Source organism: Oryza sativa, chromosome 3, assembly GCF_034140825.1.
Source record: "Oryza sativa Japonica Group chromosome 3, ASM3414082v1".
NCBI lineage: Eukaryota > Viridiplantae > Streptophyta > Magnoliopsida > Poales > Poaceae > Oryza > Oryza sativa.
Genome location: NC_089037.1, coordinates 7,877,697 through 7,896,904, shown reverse-complemented (window position 1 = coordinate 7,896,904; position 19,208 = coordinate 7,877,697). Strand labels below are relative to the sequence as shown.

General features: G+C 45.1%; 3 protein-coding genes and 1 non-coding gene across 7 annotated transcripts; 3 read left to right on the top strand and 1 right to left on the bottom strand.

Moving 5' to 3' along the window:
• The first annotated feature begins 1,728 nt into the window (after nt 1-1,728).
• On the top strand, nt 1,729-2,483 carry LOC9269682 (uncharacterized). Its single transcript, XM_015774791.3, has one exon. The coding sequence runs from the start codon at nt 1,769-1,771 to the stop codon at nt 2,240-2,242; it is 474 nt and encodes a 157-aa protein (XP_015630277.1). The 5' UTR covers nt 1,729-1,768; the 3' UTR covers nt 2,243-2,483.
• A 1,455-nt stretch (nt 2,484-3,938) lies between these two features.
• Nucleotides 3,939-10,888, top strand: LOC4332252 (geraniol 8-hydroxylase). 2 transcript variants are annotated; one of them, XR_010740157.1, is made up of 3 exons: nt 3,939-4,905; nt 5,566-6,339; nt 9,869-10,888. XR_010740157.1 is itself a non-coding variant. In XM_015777854.3 (2 exons), the coding sequence occupies exons 1-2, from the start codon at nt 4,009-4,011 to the stop codon at nt 6,169-6,171; spliced, it is 1,503 nt and encodes a 500-aa protein (XP_015633340.1). In that variant the 5' UTR covers nt 3,939-4,008; the 3' UTR covers nt 6,172-6,357. The 2 variants fall into 2 exon arrangements, 1 of the variants encoding a protein (XP_015633340.1); XM_015777854.3 differs by lacking the exon at nt 9,869-10,888 and having other exon boundaries at nt 5,566-6,357.
• A 1,102-nt stretch (nt 10,889-11,990) lies between these two features.
• LOC112938390 (small nucleolar RNA Z247) lies at nt 11,991-12,126 on the bottom strand. The gene has a single exon (XR_003241589.1). It is a non-coding gene; the product is annotated as a small nucleolar RNA Z247 (small nucleolar RNA).
• A 466-nt stretch (nt 12,127-12,592) lies between these two features.
• On the top strand, nt 12,593-16,154 carry LOC4332251 (geraniol 8-hydroxylase). Of its 3 annotated transcripts, none has more exons than XR_010740156.1 (3): nt 12,593-14,309; nt 14,439-15,115; nt 15,475-16,154. XR_010740156.1 is itself a non-coding variant. In XM_026024237.2 (3 exons), the coding sequence occupies exons 1-3, from the start codon at nt 13,410-13,412 to the stop codon at nt 15,583-15,585; spliced, it is 1,260 nt and encodes a 419-aa protein (XP_025880022.1). In that variant the 5' UTR covers nt 13,325-13,409; the 3' UTR covers nt 15,586-16,148. The 3 variants fall into 3 exon arrangements, 2 of the variants coding, with proteins under 2 accessions (XP_025880022.1, XP_015633339.1); XM_026024237.2 differs by having other exon boundaries at nt 13,325-14,309; nt 14,439-14,687; nt 15,475-16,148; XM_015777853.3 differs by lacking the exon at nt 15,475-16,154 and having other exon boundaries at nt 13,327-14,309; nt 14,439-15,236.
• Nucleotides 16,155-19,208: the final 3,054 nt, after the last annotated feature.

Here is a 19,208-nt window from a genome sequence, read left to right as displayed (position 1 = left end):
TTCTAATATCATGACAAAATTACTTTCCTTTTAAAATCCTTTTATTTTAAGTTACTTTTTATAATATATTTAAATAACTTTTAGACTTTATTAAATTTAATTTTATATATCTATAAGAAGTAATTTAGTGAAATCTAAAAGTAATTTAGATATATTACGGCCTTGTTTAGATCTAGGGGTGAAAAGTTTTGGCGTGTCACATCAAATATACATATACACATTTGAAATATTAAACGTAGACAAAAACAAAACAAATTACGGATTCTGCCTATAAACTGCTAGACGAATTTATTAACTAATTAATCCATTATTAGAATGTTTACTGTAGCACCACATTATCAAATCATAGAGCAATTAGGCTTAAAAGATTCGTCTCCAATTTACACGTAATATGTGTAATTAGTTTTTTTTTCATTTATATTTGATGCTCCATGCATGTGTCCAAACATTTTATCTGATAGGGTGAAAAATTTTGCCAGTTGATCTAAACATGCCCTATGAAAGTAATTTATAATTTTTCATCAAAATATAATCATGTGAGATCTTGTTATAAAGATTTAATTGTTACGAATACAACAGTGTAATCGGTTCGTAGATTGTATGAGTAATTTAAGAGAAAATTTTTATTGAAGCATGAAAAATTTTGCCAGTTGATCTAAACATGCCCTATGAAAGTAATTTATAATTTTTCATCAAAATATAATCATGTGAGATCTTGTTATAAAGATTTAATTGTTACGAATACAACAGTGTAATCGGTTCGTAGATTGTATGAGTAATTTAAGAGAAAATTTTTATTGAAGCATAGGTTTTCTATTTGCTTGATGGCCTTAGTACTACAGTTAAGTAAGATTCTCCAATTAACACATATCTAGATAATAGTTGATGGGGTCGCTTGTTATGACTAAATCAAGAGGGCTCTTTTCGATTTTACGATTAATTAAATATTAGTTATTGTAACTTATTAAAAAAGAATTTTATAAAAATGCACTGTTAGAAAGCATGTTGAAAACGAGGAAATTGAAGCATGTTGAAAACGAGGAAATTGAAGTTTATAGTTCGAGTATAGAAATCATCGACTCATCGTGTGTGTCGCCAAATCCTTTGTCTAAGGGGGTGTTTAGATATAAAGTTTTGGCGTGTCACATCAGGTATTATATACAGGGTGTCGCATAGGGTATTCGGGCACTAATAAAAAACTAATTACATAATCCGTCAATAAATCACGAGACGAATTTATTAATCCGCCATTAACAAATGTTTACTGTAGCACCACATTATCAAATCATAGAGCAATTAGGTTTAAAAGATTCGTCTCGTAAATTAGTCACAATCTGTATAATTAGTTATATTTTAGCCTAGATTTAATACTTTATAAAGATATTAAAACGTTTAGTGTGACAGGGTAAAAAATGGGATTTAAACATGCCCTCAGCTGTCTTCCGCTGGAAGACCCATGGGTCTCCCGTCTGATCCAGACTTTACAGGGTCCACCCACGTGGCCACGTGCTCTCATCTGCTGACCTCTTCAATTAGCGAAAATGATTTTTGCGTAGGAAGGAATCGATAATGAAAAGGTCCAGGGGCCACCGGGCCACGACCCCACAAGGCCACAGGGTCCACGCCTCAGAATCTTCCTCTGCACAATTCGATTCTGTCCGGGTCTTCCTCTGCACAATTCGATTCGAACACCAAGGATATATAAGAGCCATGGCGCCAAGGATCACCATCAAGCTGCTGAGCTGCACACACACTCCGTTCTCCAAAAATGCTCAACTCCACCGTCGAGCTGATCGCGCTCTGGGCGTCTTCTTCCAGCCCGTCGCTGCTGGCATTCTGCGTCTCTCATCTCATAATCGCTCTCCTCCTCCTCGCCGGCAGCGGCGCAGGCGCTGCCCCGGAGATCAGCAGCCGCGCTGACGGAGATCGCAGTTTGGAAGCTGATGCAGTGGTGCAAGGGAGGGAAATGAACCCTGGAGGACACAAGGGTCCCGTTGCCGGCGTCAATGGCCGCGCGGAAGAATGGCTGGTGCGAGCAGGCGACGGGGACAACGTTGAGACACTGGCGAGCGAAAACGGCAGAAGTGCGGCACGAGAGGAAGAGCCTGCAGCTACGGATGCATCGCAAGAGAAGCACGGAGACGACGTGGAACTGGAAGACGAGCTTATGCTCCGAGCCGAAGAGTTCATTCGGCGGATGAACAGAGTCTGGATGGCAGAAAATTTGCGAGTTTTGTGTTGACTGTTGAGTTGTTGCTCCTTGGGTATTATTAATTGTACTATTAGCACAGATTGCTGCAGGGGCATTTTTAGTCCGGAAGGAAATGTCTTTTAAAATAAAAATGACAGGTGCTAAGGGATCCCACTTACAGCCTTAAAACGTCTCCATCTCTAAATATGACCCTTCAAATACCCATTTGATCAGCCTGCAAAATAATTAGAGCCTGTTTGAAAAACAGGGACTTATTTTAAGTACCTGTCACATCGGATGTTTGGATATTAATTTAGAGTATTAAACATACACTAATTATAAAACCTATTCCATAACCTTAGACTAATTCGCGAGACAAATATTTTGAGTCTAATTACATCATGATTTGACAATGTGATGCTACAGTAAACTTTTCATAATTATAGATTAATTAGGCTTAAAAAATTCGTCTAGCAGATTAGCTCTCATTTATGAAATTAGTTTTTTTATTAGTCTATATTTAATACTTCAAATTAGCGTCCAAACATTCGATGTGACATGGACTTAAAAAGTTTTAGCCCCATCTAAACACCCCCAGCCAAATTTATCTTCAACCTAATAATCTTTCTATTACGCTCTCCAATCTGACAATGGATCCCACATATCAATCTTTATATGTTTTTTTCTTCCATCCAAATCTTTCCTTCTTCCTCCCCTTCTCTCCACAACCTCTCCACTCCATAATCTCTATCCACGGACCATGGTTCACCACTGGCAGCGCTAAGATGATGGCGGAGTGGCCAGCGCCGGAGGGGGAGGCTGTCGAAGGCGACGATGTAGGTGAGGCGGCCAACGCCGGAGAAAGAGAGAGGTAGTCAATAGGCATGGCAGACGGAGCGGCAAAGCTTTGCCGCTCCAGCGACCGCGCCCGGCTGCGGCAGCGGCATGAATGGTAGCGACACTACTGCTACTCGCGTTGGTAGGGGAGGCGAGGAAATCGGCGAAGGGAATGGACGGAGACCGGCGGTGGTGACAGACTTGGTGTGGGCGTCGATGGGTAGGTAGTCGAATAGCGGCGGCGACGGCTCCACCTTGCTCCAGAAGATCCCCGTCTCTGACGTCAGAGAGTCCGCACACTACCTCTTCTCACTCTCCTTCTTGAGCCGGCAGCACTGCAGTTGGTTGTTTTTCTTTCCGCACAACGACGGGGTGGCCGACGACAGGAATCGGCACGCGGCAGGCAAGCGGTAGACGGGAATCAGCGTGGGACGCCGCCACTTGCAGCCTTCTCGATCTGTCTTGCCCCATGCCATTTGTTGTGCACGACTGGTCAGCGAGGGGATGGGTTTGGCCAACCAGATGGACAAGCCATCCAGCTAGCAAGTCTGTTGAAGCTGTAAATTTATCTACACTAGCTAAATTTTAGCTTAGAGAGTAGAATAGAGATGTTGTTTGAGATGCTTTTATAGGATGGAAAGTATAATGGAGAAGCTTGGCCCGTAAAGATAAAGAACAGTACAAGGACTAACCATGGCAAGAGAAAACCGTCACTACTCAAACCTTTGTTTTTCTCTATTAAGATTGATTTAGTATTTATCTTATATTTCCTACGAATGCTTTTTACTTCTTATATAAAAATTGCTTAAAATATAAGATAAATATATTTTTTAAGTTTTTAATAATTAAAACTTAATTAATCATATCATAACTATCATTCTCATTTTCCTCGCCCCCAACCTTATCTCAATATACAATGCCAGTCCGCCGCACCGTTTTGCGGCTAACTAAGCAGTAAGCACACATTTGTACGGTCAATCATGGAGCTCCTGCTCCTGTATGCGCCGTGTGTTATTCTCCTCGTCTCCTCCCTGTACCTTCTCCGGCTCTTCTCTGACGCTCGCCGCAACCTGCCGCCGGGTCCCCGCCCGCTGCCGCTCGTCGGCAACCTCCTCGAGCTCGGTGCCAAGCCACACCGCTCCCTGGCACGCCTCGCGGAGCGCCACGGCCCGCTCATGACGCTCCGCCTCGGCGCCGTCACCACCATCGTCGCGTCCTCACCGGACGCCGCCCGAGACATCCTCCAGCGCCACGACGCCGCCTTCTCGACGCGCCCTGTTCCGGACATCGTCCGGGCGTGCGGGCACGACAGGTTTGCCATGCCCTGGCTCCCTCCCAGCAGCCCCCAGTGGCGCGCCCTCCGCAAGGTGTGCTCCGCGGAGCTCTTCGCGCCGCGCCGCCTCGACGCGCAGCAGCGCCTCCGCCGCGAGAAGGCGCGCCGGCTCGTGTCGCACGTCGCGAGGATGGCGCGCGAGGGCGCGGCCGTCGACGTCCGCCGCGTCGTGTTCACGACCTTGCTGAACATGCTCTCCTGCACGCTGTTCTCGGCCGACCTCGCCGACCTCGACGAGGGACGCGCCGGATCGGCGGGGGAGTTAGCGGACACGGTCGCAGAGTTCGCGGGCACCGTCGGTGTCCCGAACGTGGTGGACTACTTCCCGGCGGTCGCGGCGTTCGACCCGCAGCGGCTGCGGAGGTGGCTGTCGAGGGTGTTCACGCGACTGTTCGCTGAGTTCGACGAGCAGATCGAGCGGCGCATGCGGGAGCGCGACGCGGGTGAGCCGCCCAAGAACGACTTCCTGGACGTGCTGCTCGACTACCGCACGACGGAGGATGGCCGGCAGTTCGACCGGCAAACGCTACGGTCACGGTTTACGGTATACCGGTATATTAGGCCGAGTTTTTTTCTTTACTTTTCCAACTCATATGTCTCGTTATCCGTATGCACGCTTTTTAAATTATTGAATGTTGTAATTTTACAAAAAATTTCTATACGAAAGTGGTTTAAAAAATTATATTAATTCTTTTTTAAATTATTTATAGCTAATACTTAGTTAATTAACCATTAATAAACCACCAAGTTTTCATGTGCTCCACCTCCCGAACACTGTTTTAGATTGTGAGTTGGCAATAGCGTTTTAGCTCATTCTCATTGGTCAGCTCTGGTGCTCTCCTTATCTCCATCTCTGTTTAGGGAGCTTATAGTTGCTACAACTTTTTTCAGAATCGGAAGCTTCCTAAACGGTTCAGCTTTTTTTTAGATTATGAGAAACTGTAGTTATATAAACCAGAAAATGAATAGAAGTCAGAAGCTGATAAACCCAGTTTTTCTATGTTTTCAAAAGCTGCTATCAACTAATTGTTTCTTAGAATTTTAAGCTCTCCAAACAGACCTTAACCTTAACGTGGGTGTCATTGCGACTGCGATGGCCACGGCAAACGAGAGAGTTGCACTCTTGAAGTAGTGTAGCTAACCACTGGTAAGTGTAAGTGCAAATATGAAATTATCTGACTTATGTCTGGGTATTTTTTGGTAGGATTTGTTTAGCGCGGGGAGTGATACAAGCGCGGTAACTGTAGAATGGGCAATGGCTCAGCTGCTACAAAGCCCATCATCCATGATGAAAGCTCGGGAGGAGCTTACTCGAGTGATTGGCTCCAAACCAGAAATCGACGAATCCGACATCGACAGCCTCGAGTACCTTCAGGCCGTCGTGAAAGAGACTTTCCGGCTCCATCCTCCCGCGCCGTTGCTGCTCTCTCACCGAGCCGAGACGGACACAGAGATCGGAGGCTACACGGTGCCCAAGGGCGCGACCGTTATGGTGAATATTTGGGCGATTGGCCGAGATAGCAAGGTGTGGTTTGAGCCTGACAAGTTCATCCCGGAGAGGTTCCTGCAGAAAGAGGTGGATTTCCGTGGTCGCGACTTCGAGCTGATTCCATTTGGCTCCGGCCGAAGGATCTGTCCCGGGTTGCCGCTGGCTGTTCGCATGGTGCATCTGATGCTCGCATCGTTGCTGCACCGGTTTGAGTGGAGGCTTCTGCCGGAGGTTGAGAGGAACGGGGTGAACATGGAGGAGAAATTTGGGATCGTAATGACGTTGGCTACGCCCCTCCAAGCTATTGCTACACCAATTTGACTATGTATAAAAACCGTACACAAAAATTACCGGCCGATCAACACTTGTTTCTGATGTTCACTGACCGAACCACCTGAAATCAGTAAGGTCGGAAATGGTAGAAAACCCAGTTAAAAACAGTGGTGAAAATAATATGGGCATCTTTGCAAAAAAGATGACAAATTTCAGGTAAATATTATTTTGTTACTATTTATCCAAAAATTGTCTTTTTTACTCCAAAATAAAGTTGAGTTTGAACTTTAAATTTGGTAAAAATATATTTCACGGTTACACCTAATAATTGTTTTAGGAATTTATAGAAATTTGAGCTCCAGTTTTCACTTGTTTGATACTTTTTGCTGGATACATGCATTCCCTATATACAATTGTATCTTGTGATCAAATATATTAATTAATCTACACCGGTTATTGAATATTCACATAGAAAAATAAACATATATATTTAGGATGGAGATAGTGATCGATACTACTAGAGTATAATTATTGTTGAGCTTGTTTAATTTGTTGCCCTAATCAATCATATCAAATTTTGTATTGGCATTACCAAATTTCGACTGTGTTGTTTTTGTTTGCTTTTATGCCTTTGCCAAATTTTGGTAGAGTTTTAAGAGAGGAACCTTAATAAATTTTGGTAGCACTGTATTTAGTTTGTTGCGTTACCAAAATTTGGTACACCCTCCGTTTCATACTATAGTTTTGAGTTTTTTCCTAGTCATTTTTTTAAACTTTAACCAAGTTTATAATAAAATATAGTAACATTTTCAATATAAAAAAAATAATATTATCAATAAATATTTAATGTTATATTTGATTGAACCAATTTAGTGTTATAGAAATTGCTAACTTTTTCTATAAATTTAGTCATACTTAAAGAAGTTTAAAAGAAAGTCAAAACAATTTATAATATATATGAAATGGAAAGAGCAGTACCAAAATTTATTAAGGTTGTAAGTGACGATAAACAAGCACTTTATTTTTTGGTTAATTGGATCATAGCATTAAAAATATCCTAGTTTGGAAATATGTCATTACTGTTTGTGTATTTGTAACGATGCCACTGTTACTTGTTTGTAATCTCAATGGTGCCACTGAAATTCATATTTCACATGTATTAGACGAAATCGCCCTCGTCTTCTACCTCTCTCTTCCCTCATCATTTCCCCTTACTCTTGGTCTTGTCCTCCACCCGAATCCCACCGCCGGCGATGCCTCCCCGCTGCCCTCATTTTTAGTTCTACTCTCTTCCAATCTCCCCCAACACAGAACGATAGGTACATAAAACAATCATTGGATTGACAGAGTTAGGACCCAACTAATACCGAGAAGTAATGAGTAGAACTACATAACATATACCAAATTCAACCCATCCTTGGGAGCATCTGAAGAGGATCAATCATTTGGAAGACACTCTGTTGCTGATGCTGCTGCTAGAGCATGAGGTCATCACCATGCTTAGGCAGTGCAGGTGACCTGATAGGGATGGCCGGCGGCAGCTACGGCGCCTTGAATTCGATGAGCCTACTGCCACATGTACCATGCCCCGGCAGATCGGTAAGGGCGTCACTGCTCGTAGCTTGTCCATCTACGGCAGCTAGGGCACGACATCAAGGTCGTAGACATGCTGCACGCCCTTGCGCACCCTAAGGTCGGCAACGAGGAGCACATCGGGACGATTGAGGGAAAAAATGAACATGTGGACGCTTCAGGCGCCAATGCTCTTGACCATGGTGGCAAGCAGGCAAGGGAGCGGGCATTCATGTTGACGACAACGACGTTGGAGAGGATCCCAGAGGTATACTTGCGAGCGAGGTCGTGGAGGTAGGAGGCCTTGCGAGGGGAGACCCTGATCTGGCGGAGGTCCTGTGTGGTGAGCTCAAGGACAGCCTTAGGGAGGATGTTGTGCTTGCCGCCGAGGAGGGAGAGGAAGCTATGAAAATCAGAGGTGCAGAAGCGTTGAACCTCGTTAGAGGCCGCACCTTTATTAATATATGGTGATAACAACCATCACCGTGGTTTGCATCCATATCACACGTGATCTGTTCAGTTGGATAGATGAGACTAACAACATCCTAACAAAGTCTATCTTATCCAACCTAACAGACACCACACGCATGTATACAATATAGTTTTACAGCCCCCCTCAATCACAACCTTCCTAGGTTGAGATTGTGCTTAAAATTTTCTAACTGTCTAACAGGCAAAGCCTTAGTAAAGCCATCAGCAACTTGATCTCCTGTAGGTACAAAATCAATCTCTAACAATTTTTGAGATACTCTTTCTCGAACAAAATGATAGTCAACTTCTATATGCTTAGTTCTGGTATGAAAAACAGGATTAGAAGAAAGATACTTAGCTCCTAGATTATCACACCACAACTTTGCCATAGGTGGACTTTGCACTTGTAATTCTGTCAACAAAGTTTGTACCCACATGATTTCTGCTGTAGCATTAGCAAGAGCTTTGTATTCTGATTCAGTACTAGACCTGGAAACTGTAGCTTGCTTCCGTGCACACCAAGATACCAGGTTGTCTCCCAGAAAAACTGCAAAACCCCCTGTTGATCTTCTATCATCAAGAGATCCTGCCCAGTCTGCATCTGAATAAGCACTAACAAGCATAGACTTGGACTTGCATAGCTTCAACCCAAGTTTAGTACAATGTTTCAAATATCTTAAGATTCTCTTAACTGCAACCCAATGAATAGTGGTTGGTGCATGAAGGAACTGACAAACCTTGTTAACTGGAAAAGCAATGTCTGGTCTAGTCAAGGTTAGATACTGGAGAGCACCAACTACACTTCTATAATTTGTTGCATCCAAAGGCCCTAGTAAGTCACCCTCATGAGCAGATAATTTCTCACTAGTAGACAATGGTGTACTTACTGGTTTGCAATCAAACATATTTACCCTTCTCAAGAGATCACAGGCATACTTGTCCTGTGTAAGGATTATTCCATTAGGTATCTTATTTACCTCTATACCAAGGAAGTAATGAAGATCTCCCAGATCCTTCAAGGCAAACTCCTTTTTCAAATCCTGCAGAAGAGCTGACACTGCCTCCTGTCTTGAGCTAGTGACTATTATATCATCAACATAAATAAGAACAAATATAATTAGTCCTCCTCTATTGTAAAAGAACAGAGAAGTATCTCCTTTTGATCCTTGAAAACCCAGATCAGTTTCTTACTAAGTCTAGAATACCAAGCCCTTGGAGCTTGCTTTAGCCCATAAAGAGCTTTATCAAGCTTGCACACTTACTCTGGAAAGGACTTATCCTCATATCCTGGTGGTTGTTTCATGTATACATCCTCTTCAAGGAAACCATGAAGAAAAGCATTCTGTACATCTAGTTGTCTCATACACCACCCCATAGACATAGCAATAGACAGAACAATCCTAATAGTAGCAGCCTTAACTACTGGACTGAAAGTGTCTTCATAATCTATACCTTAGCAACTAGGCGAGCATCTTGTTTTCTTTTAATTTTATAGACCCACTTACAGTCTATAACATTTCTACCTTGCCTAGGTGGAACTAAGTGCCAAGTTTCATTATTCATCAAAGCATCATACTCTATATCCATAGCCTTTTTCCAATTTGTATTTTTCAAGGCATCAGTTAAATTTTCTGGCTCATCAGTCACAGTAAGAAAAGTATTCTTGTATTTAACTGTGCCATCAGTGTATGCCTCTCTGCAGACGAGTGGTTGGGCGAGATGGCGCTGGAATCACTTCCTCCCCTGTCGCAAACGGCTCGCCTGCGGAACTGTGTGATGGCGACATAACATCATGATGGCTGGTAGGCAGGGCGGTGTCAGGACCGGAGTGACTCGGCGTGGAGTTGTCAGCAGAGGTAGGCGCCATCACATGAGGAGAGGCGGGAAAGTGTACCACATCCGGAGACGTGGCAGCGCTAGAATGGCTGGCGGCAGCATCTGATGCAGGCGGCGATCCCGACGCCGATTCTTTTGCAGCTGCACTGAATTCCGGATGGATTTCTTCGGCCGGATCTTCTGTGGCATATGAAGGATCGTCTGGTTCATCATTTTCTGCAGAAACAGGCTGCACATTGCTTCCAAAAAACTGATCAGCAGGGTTAGCAGGAATATTAGCCATATTGTCATCTAACTGTTGTTCCCCAGGATTAGGTGCTGGATTTAGAAGATGTGAAGGAAGCAACAAAATTTCTGAACGAAGTCTAGCGCCGGCATTTGTGTGGAGTTTTGCAAAGGGAAAATTTGTTTCATCAAAGACAACATCACGGGATATATAAACACGACCTGTGGAAGGATCGAGACACTTGAATCCTTTATCGAGTGTACTGTACCCTAAGAAGGTGCATTGTTTTGACCTGAATTGGAGTTTGTGTGTGTTGTAAGGTCTCATATGTGGCCAACAAGCACAACCAAATACTCGAAGAGAAGTATAATCTGGGGTTTTATTAAACAAGCGCTCAAGAGGTGTGCTAAACTGGAGGAGTTTTGTAGGAGTTCTGTTGATAAGATATACAGCGGCTTGGAAAGCCTCGTCCCAAAATTTCAAGGGCATGGAGGAATATGCAAGAAGTGTGAGACCAACTTCTACTATATGTCTATGCTTCCGTTCAGCTGAGCCATTTTGTTGATGAGTGTGTGGGCAAGAGACATGATGTGTGATACCTATCTTTGTAAAGAAGGAGTGAAGTTTTTCATATTCACCTCCCCAGTCGGATTGCATGGCTATTATTTTCCTATTGAACAGGCGTTCAACAAGAGCTTGGAACTCATGAAATTTTTGAACAACTTCAGACTTATGCTTAATCAAATAAAGCCAAGTAAATTTGCTAAAATCATCAATAAAACTCACATAATATTGTTTGCCCCCAACAGAGGTGAGGGCAGGACACCAAACATCAGAATAAATAAGTTCCAAAGGATAACTTGACATACTAGAAGATCTAGAATATGGCCATTGATGACTTTTACCCTGTTGACATGCATCACAAACCGATTGTTTATTTGACTCATCTAAACACGGAAGATTATTTCTGCTAATGACTTTCTCCACAATTGGAGAGGAAGGATGACCCAGACGACTGTGCCATCTCTCAAAGGACGGCTTGATGGCTCCAAAGGCTTCTTTTAGATGACGAGGGCGTTCATGAGATGATGTAGATGGAAGGGCATAGAGGCGCCCTCGGCATGGCCCCCTAAGCAGAAGCTTCTTCGTGGCCAGATCCTTGAGATTAAAATATTTAGAGTAAAGTTCCATGTAAGCAGAATTATCAAAAACAAGTCTATTAGCAGAAACAAGATTCTTATTTGAATTAGGAACATATAGAATATTGCGAAGATGAATGTCACAGTTCGGGGTTTTAACAGTAGAATGACCAATATGACTAATTTCCATACTTGCACCGCTTGCGGTGTGAACTTGATCTTGCCCCTTGTAGCGGTCACGAACTGTGAGCTTGTCCAGTTCGCGGTCACATGGTCAGTCGCACCGGTGTCGACGTACCAATTTGTATCAATCCCATAGGAAGTTGCTGATCCTGCATATTTTTCATCGGGAACAAAATCTTCATCGTAACGATACCAGCAATTAATTACCGTGTGTCCCCTCTTGTAGCAGAGTTGACACTTGGGTATGTTGTCGACACCTCCCGGTGGACGCGCGCCGCCATTGTTGCCGCGCCCCCTGCCACGGTTGGCGCCATTGTTGTTGTTGCCACGACCACGTCCGTTTCCAGCATTGTCGCCGCGTTGCTGTCCTCCACCACCGCCACGTCCTCGGTTCGCCAGATTTGCAGATGCATCTCCACCGTGACGAAGCGCGAGACGCTGCTCAAAACTGAGCAGCTGGGAGTACGCCTCTCCCAGGGTCATGAAGTCCTTGCCGACGATGGTGGAGATGACTGGTTCATACGTGTCGTCGAGGCCGGCGATGATGTACAAGACGAGATCATCATCATCGACGACTTTGCCAGCAGCCGTCATCTCATCAGCAAGAGTCTTCATCTTGGAAACATACTCGTTGATGGAGAGAGTGCCCTTCTTTGTGTTGGAGAGGGCGATGCGGGTGTTGATGAAGCGCGCCCTCGAGACGGAGGAGTACATCTCCTCCAGCATTTGCCATGCCGCTGTAGCCGTGTTGCAGGTGGCCACTTGCGCCAGAACGTCCCTGGCTAGAGTGGAGAGCAGGAACCCTAGAACCTGCTAATCGGTTGCAATCCAATCATCAAATTCTGGATTACGAGCCGTGACTTCTTTTTCTCCCTTGTCGCCTGCTGTCGTCGTGATCAGGGCGTTGGGGACTTTGGTAGTGCCGGTGAGATGCCCCTCAAGGCGGGCTCTTCGCACAACAGCCATAACCTGCGCTTTCCAAAGCACATGGTTTGATTTGGAGAGTTTCTCCGAGATCGCGTTTCCACCGAGAGGGTTCCTGGCCGCCGTCTTCGACGAACTCACCATGAGTTGGATTAGATGCGATTTGGTGGATGGAAGGGCTCTGATACCATGTGAAAATCAGAGGTGCAGAAGCGTTGAACCTCGTTAGAGGCCGCACCTTTGTTAATATATGGTGATAACAACCATCACCGTGGTTTACATCCATATTACACGTGATCTGTTCAGTTGGATAGATGAGACTAACAACATCCTAACAAACTCTATCTTATCCAACCTAACAGACACCACACGAAGGTATACAATATAGTTTTACAGAAGCGGGAGTAGACGGAGGCGGCGGCCTTGAAGGTAAGTACCGACAAAGGGAAAGAAGGATGAAGGAAAGAGAAAATGACAATTTGGTCCCAAACATTTTGTAAATTCATCTAAGAGGTAAGTACTGACATACTCCCTCCGTCCCATAATACAAGGGATTTTGACTTTTTGGTTGCGCTATTTGATTACTCGTCTTATTAAAAAAATTTGTGCAAATATAAAAAATGAAAAGTTGTGCTTAAAGTACTTTGGATAATAAAGTAAGTCACAAATAAAATAAATAATAATTGTAAATTTTTTTAATAAGACGAATGGTTATATGTGTAAAATGATAATGGTACGATTCCAATTAAATGACTATATCAGAAAACCCTCTCTCGTTGGCTCAAAATCAAACACGTTGCACATCTTTGGCGTGTCTTGCCATCTCTTCCAGTACACACTCTATATGGGAGTAGATATACTAGCAGATTAGCAGGAGTATCCACCCTAGCATACGAGTATCGTTCCGACCCTGCACACGTTTTGTACGGTCAATCATGGAGCTCCTCCTCTTGTGTACGCCGTGCGTTATTCTCCTTCTCTCCTCCCTGTACCTCCTCCGTCTCTTCGTCGACGCCCGCCGCAACCTGCCGCCGGGTCCCCGCCCGCAGCCGCTCATCGGCAACATCCTCGACCTCGGCTCCCAGCCGCACCGCTCCCTCGCGCGCCTCGCGGGGCGCTATGGCCCGCTCATGACGCTCCGCCTCGGCACCGTCACCACCGTCGTCGCCTCCTCCCCGGGCGCCGCCCGCGACATCCTCCAGCGCCACGACGCCGCCTTCTCCGCGCGCTCCGTGCCGGACGCCGCCCGCGCGTGCGGGCACGACGGCTTCTCCATGGGCATGCTCCCGCCCAGCAGCGCCCTGTGGCGCGCGCTCCGCAGGGTGTGCGCCGCGGAGCTCTTCGCGCCGCGCAGCCTCGACGCGCACCAGCGCCTCCGCCGGGACAAGGTGCGCCAGCTCGTGTCCCACGTCGCGCGCCTGGCGCGCGACGGCGCGGCCGTCGACGTCGGCCGCGCCGCGTTCACGGCTTCCCTGAACCTGCTCTCCAGCACCATCTTCTCCGCCGACCTCGCGGATTTCGGCGACGCCCGAGCTGAGTCGTCGGTGGGGGACTTAAGGGACTTGATCTCGGAGTTCACCATCGTCGTCGGGGTGCCGAACGTGTCGGACTTCTTCCCGGCCGTCGCGCCGCTCGACCCGCAGCGGCTGCGGAGGCGGGTGGCGAGGGTGTTCGAGCGGCTGCAGGCCGTGTTCGACGGGCACATCGAACGGCGCCTGCGGGACCGCGCTGCCGGGGAGCCGCCCAAGAACGATTTCCTGGACGCTTTGCTCGACTACCGCAGCCCGGAGGATGGCCGGGGTTTTGATCGGCCAACGCTACAGTTTCTGTTTACGGTGCGTGCTACTGAATTATTCATTGGGATTTTAGAGTATGTGATATGTCCATGTAGTAATCTCGTTGCACCAAAACTCTAATTAAATTATCGAAGTATACAACATGATTGCCCGGGTTACTTTCTGCAGGATTTGTTTAGCGCGGGAAGTGATACAAGCGCAGTAACTGTAGAATGGGCAATGGCTCAGCTGCTACAGAACCCACCAGCAATGGCGAAAGCTCGTGAGGAGCTTGCTCGAGTGATTGGCTCCAAACAAGAAATTGAGGAATCCGACATTAGCCAGCTCAAGTACCTCGAAGCCGTCGTGAAGGAGACATTACGGCTTCATCCTCCGGCGCCATTTCTGCTTCCTCACCAAGCCGAAACGACCACACAGGTTGGTGGCTACACGGTGCCCAAGGGCACCCGTGTTCTGGTGAATGTTTGGGCGATTGGTCGGGACAGCAAGGTGTGGTCTGACCCTGACAAGTTCATGCCGGAGAGGTTCCTGCAGAGCGAGGTGGACCTGCGTGGCCGTGACTTCGAACTGATTCCATTTGGCTCTGGTCGAAGGATCTGTCCGGGGTTGCCGCTGGCTGTTCGCATGGTGTACCTGATGCTCGCGTCGTTGCTGCACCGGTTTGAGTGGAGGCTTCTACCGGAGGTCGAGAAGAACGGGGTGGACATGGCGGAGAAGTTCGGGATGATACTAGAGTTGGCTACGCCACTCCGGGCTGTTGCTATACCAGTTTAATAAGCTGATCATCACCATATGCTACCTTGCTACATACAATCCGTTATCTTTAGGAATGGAACACTTCACTGGTAAATAAAATCATATACTAGTACAATTCTGTTGTTTATGTCTGAAAGAGAGATCAAATAGGGGTGCCTGTACGGTAGTACTAAATGCCAGCAGCTATCTAACTGAGAAAGTCTTGAGTTAGTCGTTCTTCTATAGTGGCTTGATTGTCCTTCACCATTTTATTCTGGTAGTCGTTCTTCTAGTGGCTTTGTTTACTGCACGTAGGTTACCACAAGATCAACATCCCTATATGGGGCGTGTGGCTGGTTGTGCTAACTTGTTATTTCTGTTGTGGTACCTGCACTCCTTTCTTTTCTTTCTTTTTTTTCTCTCCGCCACTTACGGAGTAATAAACCTGGACGGCGCCGTTCCTTTGCAGGCCCATCGAAATCGACATACGGTCATTGGCGCGCTAAAGTTGAAATTGGAGAATAGCACATCAGCAATCCAAAGTACCTATAGGTATCGTGAAACAGACTTCACGCCTTGATTGTCCTTCACCATTTTATTCTGGAAAGCTACGGAGATTCACAGCTGAGAAAGCGGCTGACTTCCATGGCATGGCAGAGACTTTGAGCATCATATCCATTTGGTTTCAACAGGGGGATTCTCCTTGGGATGCCATTAATTGAGTGGAGGCTTCCAATAGCAGAGAGAGTTTCTTTTTCAAAAGATAATACATCCCGTATATAGTAACAGCAATTTATTGGACTAAGACTCTAAAGAGGACGATCAAGAAAAACTAAATATTGGATACATGGATGCACACGCGAAATGTACGGGTGCTACATGTGGTGTCAGGAGGGAACGAAAGGAGGACGATTCCACTTTAACAGTAGTAGTGGTATTGCCAACGAATCTTCTAGCCATGAACAAACCTCTTTTTTTTTTTTGAGGGATGAACAAACCAAATATTAGTGTCACGAACAGTCAGATGTGGGCAGGGTACACCTAATGGGTGGCGATGGGGGTAGCGATCGATCCCCCTCCCCCTCTCCCTCCCTCCACCGCACCGCATTATTTTCCTATTTTAGTAAATTTATGCACCTAAAGTTTATACACCTCAAGTTTACACATCTAAATTTAGAGACCAAAAGTTTATATATCCGATTCAAATTTGAATTTGAATTCAAATATTTTATATATATAGTATTTCTATACATCTAAAGTTTATAGACCTAAAGTTTATACACCCGTTTCAAATTTGAATTTGAATTCAAATATTTTCTATATATAGTATTTCTATACACCTAAAGTTTATAAGTCAAAAGTTTACATACCTGATTCAAATTTGAATTTGAATTATATCTGATTCAAATTTGAATTTGAATTCAAATATTATATATATATAGTATTTCTATACATATAAAGTTTATACACCTAAAGTTTATAGACCCAAAGTTTATAAGTCAAAAGTTTACATACCCGATTCAAATTTGAATTTGAATTCAAATTTTATATATATATATATATATATATATATATATATATTTCTATACATAAATTTTTCTAACTTTTTGTTTTTTAAAAAGATTTATGGAGATGTGTAAACTTGAGGTGTACAAACTTTAGGTGCACAAATTTACTAAAATAAAAAAGTAACACGGTGCCAACAAAGAAAACCAGGTGGAGAGAGGGGATCAAAATCTGATCGCCCAGGGATCGCTAGGTAGCATTCTCGCGTCGACGGGCCATTTCAGACGATTAGGCTGGCCTACTGGCCCAGGAACAGGCCTTGTTTCATGAGGCCATCTTCATTGGGCCTGGCCATGTCATGCAGCCCAACAGATACATATCCCCTATTTGGACTGAATCCTAATCTTCAACTGGCCCATGAGATCAGACGGCCTGCACGGGACTTGCACACAGTTGCACCTCGAGTCCTCGGCGGCGGCGGCGGCGCACCGCTTGCCTCGCGTGGCCCGGTGGCTGGTGGCTTAGGAACAAACCAAGGGGATTTTGCGGGTGGACGCGTGTAACGCGTGACGCGTAGCCGCGGTCGGCTGTACGCAGCGACACGCGTGCATCCGCGCGTTGTAACGTACTAGTCCATCCGTCCAAAATTATGAGAGATTATTTTCTATTTAGTATTAATTAAGGAAGATGAAAAAGCGGATAAATGGACATATGGAAGGACTTTCTCCGTCCCATAAAAAACGAATCTAAAACCGGATGTAACATATTACAGTACTACGAATCTAAATATATGTGTGTCCAAATTCATAGTGTAATAGAATATGTCACATTCAGTACTAGAATGGGACGGAGGGAGTATACATTGGAACATTCAACGAACTACAAAATGTACTTTAGAGAATAAAGTATTGTTTTGGCAGGTTTAGAATGAACTTAAAAAAATCTGACATGAGTTTGTCAGAGCATATTTTTCCACCACATCTACTCAAATTTTAAACATTCCTCCCAAAATTAAACAGCACTACTCCTGCTTGTCAGATGAGTTGATAGAATCCCCTATAGTTAGAGACAAACCAAGGGGCCATTGTCCCTTATAATCTTGGATAGAGGGAGTAGTACGTTGGCTTTTTCCACCGCGCGGCGGAGGGACTAGTACGTTGGCTTTTTCCACCCAGAAAAACTACCCAACCGTATCCCGTGGAAACGGAATAAGTGGGTAACGCTTCGTTATTATCTATTTGTCTTCTCTTTCCCAGTCTTCGTCTTCCTCATCCGCCTCTCCTATTCCGCCCTCCTTTTTCCCTTTCCCTTCTCTCTGTTGCAGAGAGCTCCTCTATGCATGCATGGCGACGGCGAAGCAGGCCCCCGAAAACGAATCCCCTCCCCCTCCTCCTCACTGTTGGATCTACCCCGAGTGCACGTTGGTTACAAGGTCATGTTGCCTCCTCCTCCGTCTCAAGCTTTTGAGGCATGGACACCCACTACATCTAGGCTCCCATGGCGGAAGGGGGCAACCAGGAAGTAGGGAGGCTGTCGGGAAGGATGTTGACCAACGTGGGCTTCTCGAACTCCTAGACGCGTTGCTGATGGTGATGGAGGGGCATGACCATGAAGCTTCTAGATGTAGAGCTTTCATTGGCGGCGACGCGATGGTGAGCCATCATATGCTCATTGTCGGAGTGTGTGCAGGTACATGATGTATTATCCATAGCCGATACCCCGTAGGTATGGTACATGTGGTATCATCACTGATATCTAGGTATCAGACCTAGTACCTGTAGGTACCATGCTTAGTACATGTGGTACCATGACTGATACCCATAGGTATCAAACCTGATACATGGTACCTGCGAGGTATCAAGTATCATGGCTAGCTGCGAGGCATCAGGTATCATGGCTGGCTACGAGGTATTAGGTATCATGGTTGGTTGCGAGGTATGGCTAACTACGAGGTATCAAGTACATGCCCTCTTTCCTCTTCTCCTTTCCCCTCGACTCGATCCTTGTTCCCTACTACTCCTCTTCTCCCTTCCACTCGGCTCGATCCTTGTTCCCTACTATTGCCGCAACCGAGGTCACTCTCTGTATCGGAAGCATGGTTCAAGACGTGGGGGGAGCGATACCAAGGATCTTGGAGGAAGAGGGCATTGGTGCTCTGGCCTGCTGCGACAGTGCTCTGCCCATGAGGTATCACGCGCGAGACTGAGGAGGATCTGGCTGAGGAAAGCAACGAGGAATCATGTGGACAATAGGTGACGCGGTTGGAAAGATCTATTAATTTATCGAGTGTCTAATTATCCCATGACTTTAGTTTTGCACGGCATCCCGTGCGCTAGCTGCCCTCTTTTCCACCGCGCGGCATATTTCCGCAGAGGAGATATACGATGCTGTTTCTTTCATATATATTTAAACTCGGTTTATTTTAGTATGTTCTTCAAATTGTTAAATTATGTGTTTTGTATTAAATTTTTTTATATATAAGTTATCTTAAAATATCAAATAATTTTTATATTTTAACTTTATAATAATTAAAATTAATTAATCATGTGCTAATAGTTTTCTTTCCTAACTAATTTCATCCTTATTTTTCTCTAGAAGAGAATACCACCATAGTACGCTAGTCTCATTCTCATACTCCCTCCATTTCAGGTTATAAGATGTTTTGATATTGGTTAAAATCAAACTGTTTCAAATTTG

What these genes read in the sequence shown, in the direction of transcription:
- LOC9269682 (XM_015774791.3), top strand. Translation starts at nt 1,769, where the DNA reads ATGCTCAACTCCACCGTCGAGCTGATCGCGCTCTGGGCGTCTTCTTCC.
- LOC4332252 (XM_015777854.3), top strand. Translation starts at nt 4,009, where the DNA reads ATGGAGCTCCTGCTCCTGTATGCGCCGTGTGTTATTCTCCTCGTCTCC. An exon ending in CGCTACGGTCACGGTTTACG is followed by an intron (nt 4,906 to 5,565) that starts GTATACCGGTAT and finishes ATTTTTTGGTAG; the next exon opens with GATTTGTTTAGCGCGGGGAG.
- LOC4332251 (XM_015777853.3), top strand. Translation starts at nt 13,410, where the DNA reads ATGGAGCTCCTCCTCTTGTGTACGCCGTGCGTTATTCTCCTTCTCTCC. An exon ending in CGCTACAGTTTCTGTTTACG is followed by an intron (nt 14,310 to 14,438) that starts GTGCGTGCTACT and finishes TACTTTCTGCAG; the next exon opens with GATTTGTTTAGCGCGGGAAG.